At 39.0% G+C, this 14600-nt stretch overlaps 1 protein-coding gene across 1 annotated transcript in view; it reads left to right on the plus strand.

Annotated features, from left to right (window-relative positions):
• Window positions 1-513: 513 nt before the first annotated feature.
• Window positions 514-14600, plus strand: part of LOC106628550 (interleukin-6 receptor subunit beta-like) — a 36045-nt gene continuing 21958 nt past the window's right edge. The window contains exons 1-8 of the mRNA XM_014258840.2: window positions 514-556; window positions 767-817; window positions 3301-3412; window positions 6592-6758; window positions 7832-7971; window positions 12791-12932; window positions 13095-13177; window positions 14353-14563. Coding sequence (XP_014114315.1) covers window positions 514-556; window positions 767-817; window positions 3301-3412; window positions 6592-6758; window positions 7832-7971; window positions 12791-12932; window positions 13095-13177; window positions 14353-14563 — 949 coding nt within the window. The remainder of the gene's footprint in view (window positions 557-766; window positions 818-3300; window positions 3413-6591; window positions 6759-7831; window positions 7972-12790; window positions 12933-13094; window positions 13178-14352; window positions 14564-14600) is intronic.

The following is a 14600-nucleotide window of genomic DNA, read 5'->3' on the forward strand; positions in this document are numbered from 1 at the left end:
AGATACAGCGTCCTCGTGGTAGGGTAATTACACTGAAAGATGAAAGATGTCAGAAAGTGAAGACAAAGTCAGGGTCTTCAGCTGTTCTTATTTCTACAGCATCCAAGAATTCATATTAGACTCAGTCAAACACCTTGACTTCCTTTTTACTAGTGTGAATATCACTAATTTGCAGTGAGATTAGGGTTTTCAAAGGAATTTGAATTATCTATAAGCTTAATTCAGTTTGCACTGCTCTGATACTGCTGACATTGTCAAGAATCTCACTGAGTGCTTACAAAAACCAGGGTGGAGAGTTCCTGTTTTCCAGAAGAATTTTTAGGATTTTGTAAGTATAATTAATAACACAGAACTCAAGTGTCCTTGTCATTGTCATTAATAAATTTATTACTTTTCTTCAGCCAGTAGCAGTATAGGTGCTAGAATGAATAGGAAGTTTGAAGAGGAAGTGTGAAAAATAGACTGAAGACAGCGTAATGTTGATGGTAATCATTATGCTTCTTTACAGAGAAGATGAAGAACTCTCTGCTGGCAGCTATCTTTTTACTTGTTAGAGGTGAGTTTTCATATACTGCACAGCCTACTGCTGCTTATGAACAGTCAAAATTCTTAATGCAACTCAAGGATGAGGCTGTATGAACAAAATCATGACCAAATTAAGTTCTGTGGGTAGGAGAAACAACCACCAGCAGCATTTTTCTTACTTCTTTTGCAGTTGTCTTGACCAACAATTCCTTTTTTTTTCCTTCCTTTTTGTGCTGCCCAGACTCCTGCCTCTGCACAGACTGGGACTCTCCGTTCTGCCGGCAGCTGCCAGGTGGGTGGAACGCTCGGGTCCCGGCGCGGTGCCCGGGCTCCGCGGGCGCTGAGGGCTGCTGACAGCCAGGGACCGCCGGCTCTCGGGAAACACGGCCCCTAAAAGCCTTTCCCGAGGGGAACACCTGGCCGGAGCAGCACGGGCAGGTGTGCCTGGGTGACTGCAGAGCCCAGGGCTAACCCGGGCGCTGCGAGTGGAGCCCGCTGAGAGCCGCCGTTCCAAAAGACCGCGGATGCTCTAATGTTCCTGTGTGACGGCTATCTCTGCTTTCCATTTAACTGGGAACTTACTGATGATGGCGAGAAGGAACAGTACAACACATTTTGATTGAGAGTATTACAGAGCAGTGGGTGGTCATCTGATGTACTTTGTGCAGGATTTAATATAGGCAGGAACATCCTGCTTGTTTAGCAGACACAGCAGAGATGACAGGTTCTTGAGTACACCGTGACACGGGGCCAGACATCTGCAGGAGGACTATGCTCTTCTGAAATTAGCCATGGATAATTATCTAGTCCTTGCAATTAACCTGCCAGACTAAGCTCGACTAAATCATTAGTGAGAAAACCAGATGCTCAGGAAGAAAAACAGAAAGTTCTAGAGTGAAAAAAATTAAAGGTGGGTGGTTTGGGGTTTGGTTTGTTTGTTGGTTTGGGTGTTTTTTTAACTGGAGAAACTGAACTGCGTTTTCAAAGGAAGAAAAAACTAAATTTTTTTCCTCTCTTTGTAGAGCTCTTGGAGCACAGTCATGATACAATTGTAGTACTATACTAGTCTGGGAAGAACTAATATTATGCATGTTAAGGTGGGGCAGTAAAACAAAGAAAGCACTAGAATAAAAATGAATGTGCATGTGGACACTAATATCCACAAACAAGACAAATGAATGTAGAAGTGTGCAAGATTCGTTATACTCATATGGAGAAGGTAATATAGAACTTCAGTATATTGGGGGTGGGAGGATGCTTTGGGGTGTTACTTGAGCTAATAAATTATTTCCACACACAAAATCTACTATTTTTCCTTTGTCTGCTCTAATACCATAATCTCATAGAGAAAGACAAGGGGATATTTTGAAACTTAGAGCACGAGGAACAATACAACCCCTGCTCCTCTGTGAGTAGAGACAGGTCTACAACATGGTAGACACTATGTGAATCTGAGTTAATAGAACTCTTATTTCAAATAGTTTCAGGAGCAGTATATTACCAATGCATTGACATGAAGTAGTACAGCAGTTCCAAAAAGGTTTTGTTTTCAGATGTTTCTTCAAAATTACAATAAAAAACTAAGTATAAGGTTTAATTCAGAGTAAATCAGGAGAAGAATGTGAGACTGTTCTCCCTGCTGCTGACAGACATAATGTTCATGGGTGAGGAGGCCAAGATATGGTTTCGTGGCCAGACTAGAAAAGCAAAGAATTCTGTAATGCTTCACATTGCTATGGAAATAAGGAAGCCATGATCTCTACCTTTCTGAAAGGAGCCTGTACACGCCTGAACTGATGCAGCATAACTTTATTAAAAAAGCATTATCTATTTAGTATGAGAGAAGTGTCATAAGGTGAGGTTATTCAAGTCAGTGCTATAGTCACTTGACACACTTTTTTTCCAAAAGACTTTTCAGCCTAAATATGCATTTGCCATCTCAATGATGAAAAGAATGCCAAGGATACTTTGTAACTCAGGTTGTGGGAAGAAATGAGGAAAAGAGAATTGATCTTTTAACTCATAATCTAGGTTATGAGATACCATAACTATCCTACAACACCAGCTCCAGAAATATTCGTATTTACTTATCACACAGAAAAACTTTCTTATTTAAGATTGATAGGCCTATTGGCAACTTGTTAAACCCAACAGGTATGAAGAATGTGTGACTCTACTTGTCAGGAAAAATTCACCTTAAGGATCCCATGCCTGTTGAGGTCCTTGTCTACTTTTCTGAACAACAACAATAACAGAAAAATCTGAGTCTTTTTGAAAAGTCCTTTAGGTGGTACTTTGAGACCATGACTGATTCTTCTGAACTAATAGTTCAGACAGTAAGACACAAAGCAAAAGAAGAACAATGGTCATATTTTATCATTAGCATTTCTGATAAGAGATCTTTGAAATACTGACATAAATTTAACCACTAATGACAAAAAACAAGTTCCTTTAATAACGTCATCAGTGTTTACTTTCACATCAACTGAAAAAAGGGCATGTTCTGTTGCAAAAAATATACGTAAACTGATGCCCATCCTGTTTTATAATTCACTCTTTATAAAGCTGCCAGTATAAAAGTAATATTGTTTTTACCCAGCAATAATGTGTAGTTCTGAACTTCAGATACAGACTGATAGTTTTGAAGCAGTTCTTGGGTCTAGTTGACCAGTTCTGGCCTGGTTTATATCTGGTTTCATTACTCATAGCCCCTTTGAGTCAGTTAATGGTTGTCTATGATGGATCTTTTCCAGTGCACATGTTTTCATCTTCCAGATTGGGACAATGAATTGGTGTGTTACAAAGAATTAAATGAGGATCTAACCTGTACCTGGCTGCCAGTACCTAGTGCTGCAAATACAGTTAATTACACTGTATACTTAAAATGGTAAGTCTGAAAAGTAATCACAAAAAGATGTTATTGCTGTTAGATGTGATTCCCACCATCTGCCAGAGTTATACTCCGGTGTATTTCATCAAGTTATAGATTGTTACACAATGCTGGTCAATATGTTTCATCACTTCTCATCAATACCTATTGATTTGTAAGAGCTTGGTAAGAGAATGAGTGGTAGGTTGATTTTGGCTAGACACCACAAAACCTGTTCTATCCCTCCCCTCCTCAGCCCAACTGGGCAGAGAAAATATGACAAAGGATCATGGGCCAAGATTAGGACAGGAAGACAGCTCTCAGCAATTACTGTCATGGGCAGAACAGACCTGACTTGGGAAAATTAATTTAATTCATTAACATTCAAATCAGAGTAGAGTAACAAGAAATAGAGCTAAAACTTGAAACACCTTCCCCTTTTCTGTTCTGTCCACCCCTCCCCCTGGTTTTTCTTCTTACTGGGCTTAATTTCTCTCCTGAATTCTCTACCTACTCCACCCCAGCATTGTGGGGGGATGGGAAATGAGACTGTGGTCAGTCCATCACATGTTGTGCCTGTCACTTCTTTTTTCTTCTGACTCTTCCTCTGGTCCAGCATGGGAATCCTCCCACAGGAGACAGTCCATCATGAGCTCCTCCAGCATGAATTCTTCCCGAGGGACTGCATTTCTTCATGACCTGCTGCAGTGTAGGTCTCTTCCATGAGGTGCCAGCCCTTCAAGAGCAGCCTGCTCGAAAGCAGGTCCCTCATGGGTTCACGAGCCCTGCAAACCTGCTCCAGTGTGGGCTCTCTGCTGCTCCCATATGCTCCCATTCCTCTCTGCCAGCTGCTGTTGTGCATTGGTCAGCAGCAGACCTGTCCTGAAGTCAGCTGGAATTGGCTTTGTTGTATATGGGGAAAGCTTATTGCAGCTTCTCAAGGGAGCCACCTCTGCAGCAATCTGCTCCCCTGCTCCAAAAACCTTGCCATGCAAACCCAACACAAAGTCTTTATACATTTTACCGTGCCTCCAACACACTCTTTAAAGCATTATTGCCAAAGATCAGCTTACTCAATTGCCTTTATTTGCAACTATTGACTTTTATTGACTATTCAACACAGATTTATTCAAAGTAAAAAAAAAAATTAAACCAAAAATGCAAACATAAACAGACATTAGGCTTTTATTTTATGCAGTATATATTTTGTTATAACATGTACCCAAGGAGTTGTCAAATGTGGCATGCTTTCTGGCAATTCTGAATTATCAAGTAGTGGTTTAACAGATGGAATGAACTTGAAGGGTTAATTTTGAACTGATTACCTCAAATACGGTATCTTCAGTTGCAGCTGCATTACAAAATTGAATTTCTTCATTTTATATCTAGATATTTGGAATCTCCCATGAGATTAAGGGTGTGTTCAGAAATAGAGACATGAGATCAGAAAACCTGATCTTTGCCATGAGACTGTATCATGGGGTACATAGAGTACAACACTGTATGCCGTTGGTATTTTGATATTCATTGCTGATTATTTTGCCACGGAGCCACCCCTTGTCATTAAAAATAAGCTGTGGTTAGAAGCATCTCCTAAAGCTAAGAAAATGTCACCATACTGGGAAATTCCCCTGAGTGATCATCTTCACACTGCAGAGGAGTAAAGCAACCACCTAAAGGCTGAGGTTACTCCCTCATCACCTTCAATATTTTGTCACTGGAGGTAGCAGCAGGCATCAATTTGCAACAAGCACCAAATTCCACTGCATTTGCTGTCTTGCCTCTTGGGACTTCAAGGAATACAAATCTTTTGGGAGGGCAGAAACATCTGTGAGGCAACTCTGTTTCTGAACAGATGTTATCAGCTGAAATATTTGTAAGATAGTTGCTCTTGAAGTCCTAGGCCAGAACCAGACTGTGCTGTTCCCAAGCTGCATGGTTGATGTCATGAATAGACAAGGCAGAAAAAAGAATGGAATAGGATGTCATTGAGGGAAGAGGGAGACAATTCCCTGGGAGAGGTGTTGATGTTTTCATCAAGTCAGAGTCAGGACTTTAACCTCAGTCTCCTAAGCTTCCATTCGGTGATCTTGAAGATAAACCTCCTATCTCTTCCTCTACTGTGTTAAAAGGAAAATAAAAAAAACCCCGCATGTGAAAGGGCTTTTAACTTGCCTAGAAGAGGGTATCACCCCCTCCTGCATGTAACATCAGTTTGATGTTGTAATAGTTCCTTTCCTTGCTCCTTATGATTTAGTTGTCAGGAAGAAAAAGATAGATAAACACACCCACAGAGAAGTCCCAGCCAAGAATTCAAAATCATGCTTTGAAATTTTAATGACTGATTCACAACTAGCCTGAAGCAGAAGGCAGGAAAACCTTCAAGTAGTTTTGCTCAGGTATTAAATATTGAATCATGATGTGTGTAATTTAGTACTTGAAATGCATAGCTAGGCAACTAGTATGCTAGCCCATCTCCTTAAGAACACTGAACTTCCACAATTTTAACCTTGGAAAAACCTGTCCTGTGTGTGGCAGAGACTAAATGAGAGAGACAGGAAAAGAAAATAGGCAGCCAAGTCGTAAGGCATTAAACCTCTTGGACTTCCTGTGCTGTGTGTATCAGATATACCAGGAGAAATCTACAGGGCTGAGGACTCAGGTGACATTTAAATATCTCTGTAAAACTGATGATTGGCAGGAACAGAAGCCAGAAGGTAGGCATATAACTCATAAGAGGTTTTTCATAACTTTATAGTAATTTAGATTCACGTAACTGGGAAATTTTTTCTGCTCAAAAGGAATTTGGATGCCCTTGTGATAGGAGACAAGGTTTTATGAAGTAATATCTAACCTAATTTTATATCTTCAAAATGCTCTATGTATCCCACTGTAAGTACAAAAGAAGGTCATACTTCTTTTTGTTGTATCATGCTATGCCTTAAAAGTTTAAGGAATTCAACAGTTCTCCGCCACACAACACAAGGATTTGAAAATTTAAATTTACTGGGGTTACTGGGGTGCTGGAATTCATCTTGCTGTTTCAAGCTGCTCAAGGTGAACCTTCATGATTTCCAGAAGTGTAATTATGTGTAGTGGTACCTGGAAAGCTATCAATTACTGTAATTTTGCTTTCTTGTGCAAGAGAGGAAAGAATCAAATCAAATGTTTTTCATTCTGCCTCCTTTTCTCTGCAGGAACAAAATACGAAAACTTTTTCAACAAAAAACATCATCACCTTCCATCACAATAGAACGGAAGAATCTCTACATTGAGAGATTTGCATCCATTTGGATAGCAGTGAATTATGCTCATGACACCTGTGCAAAAGGAAAGAACATCTCAATTTTACCAAGCAAAGCAGGTACAGCATTCTCAGAAGTTGTGCTTCTGCAGTGCCCAGCTAAATCTGTAGTCTGTAAAGATTATTTCCAAAAGTTCAGCTCCCAAAATACTCTTGTTATTTTTAGAGATTCAGAGAGCTAAGATGCCGTTTTACTTCCTTGAATGAAGTTAATAATGAAGTTAATGTGATGAAGTCTATCACATTTTATGGGAGGAGGGTTTTATGTTAAATATTTTGCTGGAATATTTAATATTCATATCCAGAAAAACATACAGTAATATTTGTGTACCGTACCTAACCAGCTTTCTATGCTCTCTTTGATGGTTTTCTGAATTTCTTTGTATTGGTTTACAAAGAGCAGGTTGACTCAGCACTGTGCATCTAAGGAATCCTTGATATTGAGCATTAGAATTTTGAGAAAATTTTCAAAGTTCCACTCTTTTCTAAGGCCACTTATCCATTACACAGTGCTACAAAATGATACGAAAAAACAGCTCTATTTATTATGCCCTTTAGATGATTATTTAATGTTTCCCTACCTATCTGGTCACTGAACTAATGTTAAGAACTTTGTAAAACTTCACCTTCTCAGACTAATCATGGTCCAAGAAAAAACAATGCTTCTCACTGCTGGGGGTTACTACCGGTACAACCCAAATTATCAATATAACCTTTACCGAAAACTTTTGGCCACATTGTCTTTATTGGAGAGGTATATTTATTGGAAAGTATATTTGCACTTACTGAAATGTAAAACTATTCTGGATATTTTCTGTACTATTCACTATTACAGGTGCTCCTGACATTTTGATTTTGCCTTCCAGCCTTACTCAGAATAGTAACTGCTTAGAAAAAGAGTGTTCCTGAAATCAGTAGAAGCATTCACAAAAAAAAGGCAAGAGGAACAACGGTATTTTGTTGATACCATAAAGATGTAGTAATTATTCATTTCCAGGGTTGTTTGAAGTCTCACAGTGTTCAGTATTCTGTGCCAAGTCTTTTTATTTTTATAGACCACACTCAACAGACATAATTACCAAAGCTTTCCTGCTTCTCTTGCATTTTTAACAGCTGTATATCCCCCATTTTAGGAAAGTGCTTGTCACCATCTAACATAAATGCTTATCAGATCACAAACCAATTGATAATAAAGTGGGACCTGACGACAGCTCATGCACAGTATGAGCTGAGATACAGAGAGGCACTCACAGAATCTGCTCCATGGACACTGGTAAGTACTTCCAGATGACAACCACATGAGAACATAAGGTGCCTCAATATCAGCTCAGCTGCACATGTTACATTCAGCACAAGCATTGCAAGGAGGCACAGCAAGGAGTCACTTTGTAGGCAGATCCCACTAAGGCACCTTAGTTTGGTTCTAGGAAATCATGAAATGTTTGGGAAAGAATGAATAGTAGCTTTAAAAAAAATAAAGTAGAGTAGCATGTTGTCTGGTTCATTAACCTACCAGTAAGACACTACAACTACCAGTGATGCAAAAGCTGAATATCAGAAATGCCATGTAAACTCAGATCTAAATCATGCTTTCAGTGATTTACAATATTGCTTTTTAGCTGGTATCATTACATTTTCAAACAGATCAGGTTGCTTTGTTTTTTAAGGTATTAATTCATACTTTACAAACTTCTGGTTTGTGTAAGTATTCCAGATTTCTTCTTTGAAAGAAGATAAATAATTTCCCTATGATAGAGTCATAGAATCATAGAATAGTTTGAGTTGGAAGGGACCTTGAAGATCATCTAGTTCCAGCTAGTCCTGCCATGTGCAGAACCACATTCTAGTAGACCAGGATGACCCATCCAAACTGGCCTTAAACACTTCCAGAGATGGAGCATACACATCTTCCCTGTTCCAGTGCCTCACCACCTTCACAGTGAAGAATTTCTTCCTACTAACTAATCTAAACCTACTGTCTTTCAGTCTACAGCCATCGCACCTTGTCCTGTCACTACATGTTCTTGTTAATAGTCTTGCCCCTTCTTTCCTGTAAGTTCTTTTGAGGTACTGGAAGGCAGTAATAAGGCCTACCCAAAGTCACCTCTTTTCCAGACTGAACAATCTCAGTTCTCTCAGCCTTTCCTCACAGGAGAGGTACTCCATCCCACTGATCTATTTGGTGGTCCTCCTTTGGATTCATTCCAACAGGTCCATATCCTGCCTCTGCTGGGGACACTGTCCCTGAAAATTGGGAAATAAAATCTCCATCAAATTTATTAGATTAGGAAGCCACTATTATTTCATTAGCAGTGCTGAATGCATGGGTGATTCTCTTCAAAGCATGCATGTCCAGAAACCTAAGAGACCAGGTTATATTCCTGAAACAATTGTATTTTCATGTTTCCTGAACACACGCATATATGCTAATTATTTCCACTTGTTTGGCTATGGTTCCAGATCTTCTGACAAATCTTTTCTCCTTGGGACTATCTCAAATATGTCATCAGGTCATAATGTACTCCTCTTATCATTCTTTGCTCTGACACACAATCCTTGTTCTCAAAACTGAGATATTAGTTAGTACATATTAAATCACTGATAGAAGTAAACAAGAAAGCATTAACTGGAACAAGTTTATTAGTCACAGATGTAGGGAGTTATATCTGTGCACAAGGCCACATCAATCTCTGGTATTTGTACTAAGCATTGTGTGTACAAAATTAAGCACTAACAACAAATATAGGGGTCATGCTCTATTGTGCTGAAGTTAAAAGAATTTCCAGCACCTTCCTCCACTGGTGTATATACATTGCCTTACAGGACTGTTCAGTAAAAACTCTAGAGCTGATGCAGCCCTGCAGGTGGGGTCTCAGCAGAGCAGAGCAGAGGGGCAGAATCCCCTCTCTGGCCCTGCTGCCCACGCTGCTCTGGATGCAGCCCAGGACACGTTTGGCTCTCTGGGCTGGGAGTGCCCATGGCTGGGTCATGTCCAGCCTCTCACCCACCAGCACCACCAAGTCCTTCTCGGCAGGGCTGCTGTGATCTGTCCATCCCCCAGCCTGTGCTGGTACCAGGGCTGCTCTGACACAGGTGCAGCACCTTGCACTTGGTCTTGTTAAACCATATGAGGTTCCCATGGTCCACCTGTGGAGCCTGTCCAGGTATCTCTGAATGGCATCCCATCCTTCAGGAGTGCCAACAGCACCACTCAGCTTGGGGTCATCTGCAAATTTGCAAAGGGTGCACTGGACCCCTCTAAGATATTACTGAAGATATTAGATAACTTTGGCCACACCCACTATGGACCCCTGGTGAACACGTCACTGATGTCCACTGGCATTCTGAGCCACTGACCATTACCCTCTGGATGTGACCATTCAGACACTTCCTAATCCACATAACAGTTTACCCATCAAATCCATCACTATCCAATTTGGAGAGAAGGATGTTGTGGGATACAAGATCAGTTCCAGATGCATTTTAGGACATGCAATATGGCCCAGCAACAGGGCAGTACAAAACTAAAGGGAATACATAAGAGATGGAAAATTAGTCATAATTTCAATAACATCTGCATGTAGCAGCAATGACTGCTTATCCTGCCCCTTCCTATCCAGCATGTCAAGCAAAGGCCTCTCCAGCAGGCAGGCACATATGCATGATTTGTATCACTAAGTCCCTGAAATTGTCTGTTTTTCAAGCTCTGTTATTTTTATATTTGTTAATCAGGTTTTAAATATGCATTTATCAAGTGGAACAGAACCTCAAAAAGAAAACTTCAAATAGCAACAGTCCCCACTTCTTGGGAAACTGCTCACCCAGGAGCCTCTTTACTTCCTTTTTATTACAAAAATCTCCCTTGTTCTTCCTTTTGTCTCAGAAGACTGTTCCCATTTCTCTTGTAACTGACTGCCAGTTTATTTAGTCACTTCAGAAAAGGTACTTTGAGAGGCCCATGTACTAAATGTTTTGTCTCAGTACAAAGAACATGCTGGTCTTGGGAAGGTCCCCTCGTTCACTTGCATACAAGTCCAAGACCATCCTAGGGTAGCCAGTCACCCTTGCATAGCCCACCCAGTAGTGGAATAGATAGAAAACCAAGTGCAGACAGTCTGGTATGTGGCATGTGGAAGAGCAGACAGGGGATTAAAAGCAGTACAAATGCATTTTGTACAGGGGAGATGGAAGATTCACATGAGTACTGTGAAGGACAAGTAGAGACAGCCACACTGAGTGACACGAATGAGTGAAGACTACAAGTCATAAATATTCATTATCTCCCAGGTCCCAACTGATTCTATGAATTTAGGCTATAATCTCTTCCTAATAGTATAAACAGGCTACACTTGCAGATGAGTAAGTGAGTATGGTCATACATGCACAGAGGATGTATAAAGCTGGTGTTTATCAAGAGTGAAATAGAGGTACCTGTAATGTAATTTAACATTTGGGTTTTAAATCTATTCCACTTCTTTCTTATTCTGTAGAGATATGGAGTCTTTCTGTAATATTGTGGGTAGTGGGATTTATTTTGCAACCAAGAATTTTTTATTAGCAAAGTTGTATGAAATTGTCATGGACAGAGTAATACCCTTCACTCATAAGAAAGAAGTTGCCATACGTTTATTGATATAAAACAGAAATCTAGCGAAGTTTGATAGTAAATGTGACAGGGGTTTAACCTGTCATAGGAGATGGCAAGGAGCACTTGATTACTTCACAGAGAATAGAGTCAGACAGAACTGTGAGGGACACCTTTTACTTGGGTCACGATATTTGGAAAAGGCTCCCCTTGCATTCTAAAATTCTTCTTAGAGCCCCTGCCAGTCTAGTTGCTTCTAAATCCAGACAGTCCCAGACCTGGTCAACAGTTTATGTCTAAAGGATTATATGTGCACAATCAATCCTTTGTATCACTTAACTGAGATTTAAAATTTTCAGTGTGTTAATTTCCAATTGAATTATCAAGTATCTGATGAGATGAATACTCTCATCCTTGAGGAGTAACCTTTATAAGTTCTGTTGTATAGCCCACTGAAGTGCAGGAGAGCTCAGGAGGCTGTGGGCTGTCCACCATTTAATGGGTAAGATGAGAAACTAAAAGACATATATGCATGCTCACTTCAAATATTTCTTTTTTCCAAAGCTGACTTGAGTCAAATCTTAATCAGCACTATGATTAGGTGGATGAACTGTTAAAATTAACACTTGTCTTTCATGTTGTTGTCTGTCTGCCTGAGCCAGATAATGGTCCAGACACATCTGTTATGACTGCTGATATTGGCTATCACTTGGTCAGGACTACAGGAAATAAAGATCAGGATGGAGGGGAAGTGGAGGGGAGGGAGGTGAGCACACTGTCACAGAAGTTAATTAAACATTAATTTAAAAATAAAGTACTGTAGAAACTGAAAGAGAAGAGTTAGTCACCTTACAGTGGGCCTTTGTTGTTTTTGTGGGGTTTTAGCAAAGAGTTTAAGTGATAACAAGAGTTTCCTATTGTATTTTCTCTTATTTTCTCTGCATTTTTTAGCTCAGGGTTTTCCTTAGTCATGGTGGTGTCTTTTTTTAAAGAAAAACTCCATTCCCCTGTACAGTTACTGGGGCTCCACTGCCATCATCAGCTGCAGATGAAATCTCTTCTGCAGTGCTAAGGCATATAGGCAGCCACACACTCAATCCAGCCATGCTGTTTAACACATCAGCAATGTGGATCTATTTAGACATAGTAACACTTCTAAAAATAAGGACTTTTTTTTTAATATTTCATTTTCCCTTGACTTCTTGTTCTTGGGAAAGTTAACAAGGATCAGAGTTAAGTAAATTTTTATTTTTCAGTATATGTAATGTCTAACTGATTTTAAAAGTAATATTTAGACCAGGTTACTTACTGTCTTGAGTGAACAGAACAAGTTCATGAAAAAGAGTGTTGCCCTGAAAGAGTGAACATACCTTGACTAAAATGCGCAATAATTTCTATTTGATGACAGGAACCTCTACTTTCAGCTAAGTCAGAAGACTGGTCTTAGGCTGAGAAGACAATCTCAGATAATGTTTTATTGCTGTTACAAAAATTTTATTTTTTTTAGGTGCCTGTAGGAAACAATGTTGTCAATGTCACCATTTCAAATTTAAATGCTATGTCTTCATACATTGTTCAGCTCAGATGCATAACCAAGGATGGCCTCAACTGTGTTTGTGTTTGGAGCAGAGAGATTTTGGTCCCTCACAGTAAGTGAAATGTTGTTTCATCCTACTGGTAGTAAGTATGAATGTAAAAGCTTTCCCAAATTCTGTGCCATATCGAATAGCATTTTCGGATAACTCTTGAGAATATGAAGATCAGAATTTTTCATCTGAGTGCCTGTCTCCAACTTTCTCCATGTCTACCAGAACTCATGAACAAGCCCAGAATATCATATAATGTAACTACACAAGTCTCTCCAGGAAGAAGAAGTGTTCTTCTGAGATGGGAGGTAAGGTTCACTTGGAGTCTGGATACCTTCTGTTATGTATATGCTATTTATCTATTGTGTTGAAGGGAAAAACAGACTTTCTCATTATACTAAGTCTACACCTGAAATTTGAAAGGCACTGGATATTGTATAATTGCTGCAGAATTCATTGCATCTATAAGCTGATGATTCAGGTGCTAGAAACTAACAAGGAAAAATTAAATGAATTTATAATCTTGAAAATTTACTAAAACTTCCCTTCTTTTCCAGGGAAAAACATGTTTTCATTTTAAGAGCTTCCAGTTTCATCTGAAATTCCTCACAAGACATGTGTCTCTGCCTTTTAAATTATTGAATGTCTTCCTCTCTATGTTACTCCAAAAGTGTCCCATTATTTCATTAAGATAACCCAGCCTCACAGCGTCATGGTGTCTCCACACTATTAATTTTAATGCCAGAAGTAACAGACAGTCTTGATATCAGAAATAATCCTTGAAGAATTCAGGCTTTCATGTATTAAGTTTCCGTCTATATTGCAGTAATTTCAATTTCTGTGCACTCGTTTTCCAATCTCTTATTAAAATTAGCACTATAAAATAATGAGTGAACCACAACCAGAAATTTCTACCAATGGATATTTAACAGCTTCCAAATTTGTAGGATAATTACTAGCACTTCTCTTTAAAGAGACTACATACCTAACCAAACCCTAGCAGATGAGGATCCCCAGAGGCATAAATTTCAATTAAACACCTCTCATTAACTTTCAAGTTCCTGATAATGAGGGATATGTTCCACTGAAATGTAGAGAACATTACAGCTGCTTCACTGCTGTTATTACTAATTGCATATCCATAACTAAGATCTCAATTAAGGAAAATTCTTAATCCTTTACTTAAATCCTCTCAATTTAATCACGCTCTTAATTTTAAGGAAATGTTTTGCTTCATTGATTCCTAAGGACCTAATTAAAACAGTATGATTTTATCCCCATCATTAAAGGCTACATGTTTATACAATTAAATTCCTCTTAATTTTATGCACAGGACATAACAGCATTTATATAATAATAATAATAATAATAATAATAATAATAATAATAATAATAATAATAATAATAATAATAATAATAATAATAATAATAATAATAATAATAATAACTATACTAATACTAATAATATTTTTCCTCTTTCTAGGTAGCACAAAGTGAGAACATCCTTGGATATTTTGTTAATGTGGAAAGAATACCCAACAGCTGCAGTCACCCACCAAATCACATCTCTCTCAAAGACAGAAAAATTCTTGTTAATCTCTCCATGGCTTACTATAGAGTTAATATTTCTGCCTATAATGAAGCAGGAGAATCTCCACAAGCCATCTACATTGTCCCAGAATTCTCTGTAGCAGGTACTTACCTTGTCATCTATTCATCGTAATGGTGGGG

The sequence above is a fragment of the Pseudopodoces humilis genome, chromosome 4, assembly GCF_049639895.1.
Source record: "Pseudopodoces humilis isolate 2021_Gansu_Grassland_sample_001 chromosome 4, ASM4963989v1, whole genome shotgun sequence".
NCBI classification, from domain to species: Eukaryota; Metazoa; Chordata; class Aves; order Passeriformes; family Paridae; genus Pseudopodoces; species Pseudopodoces humilis.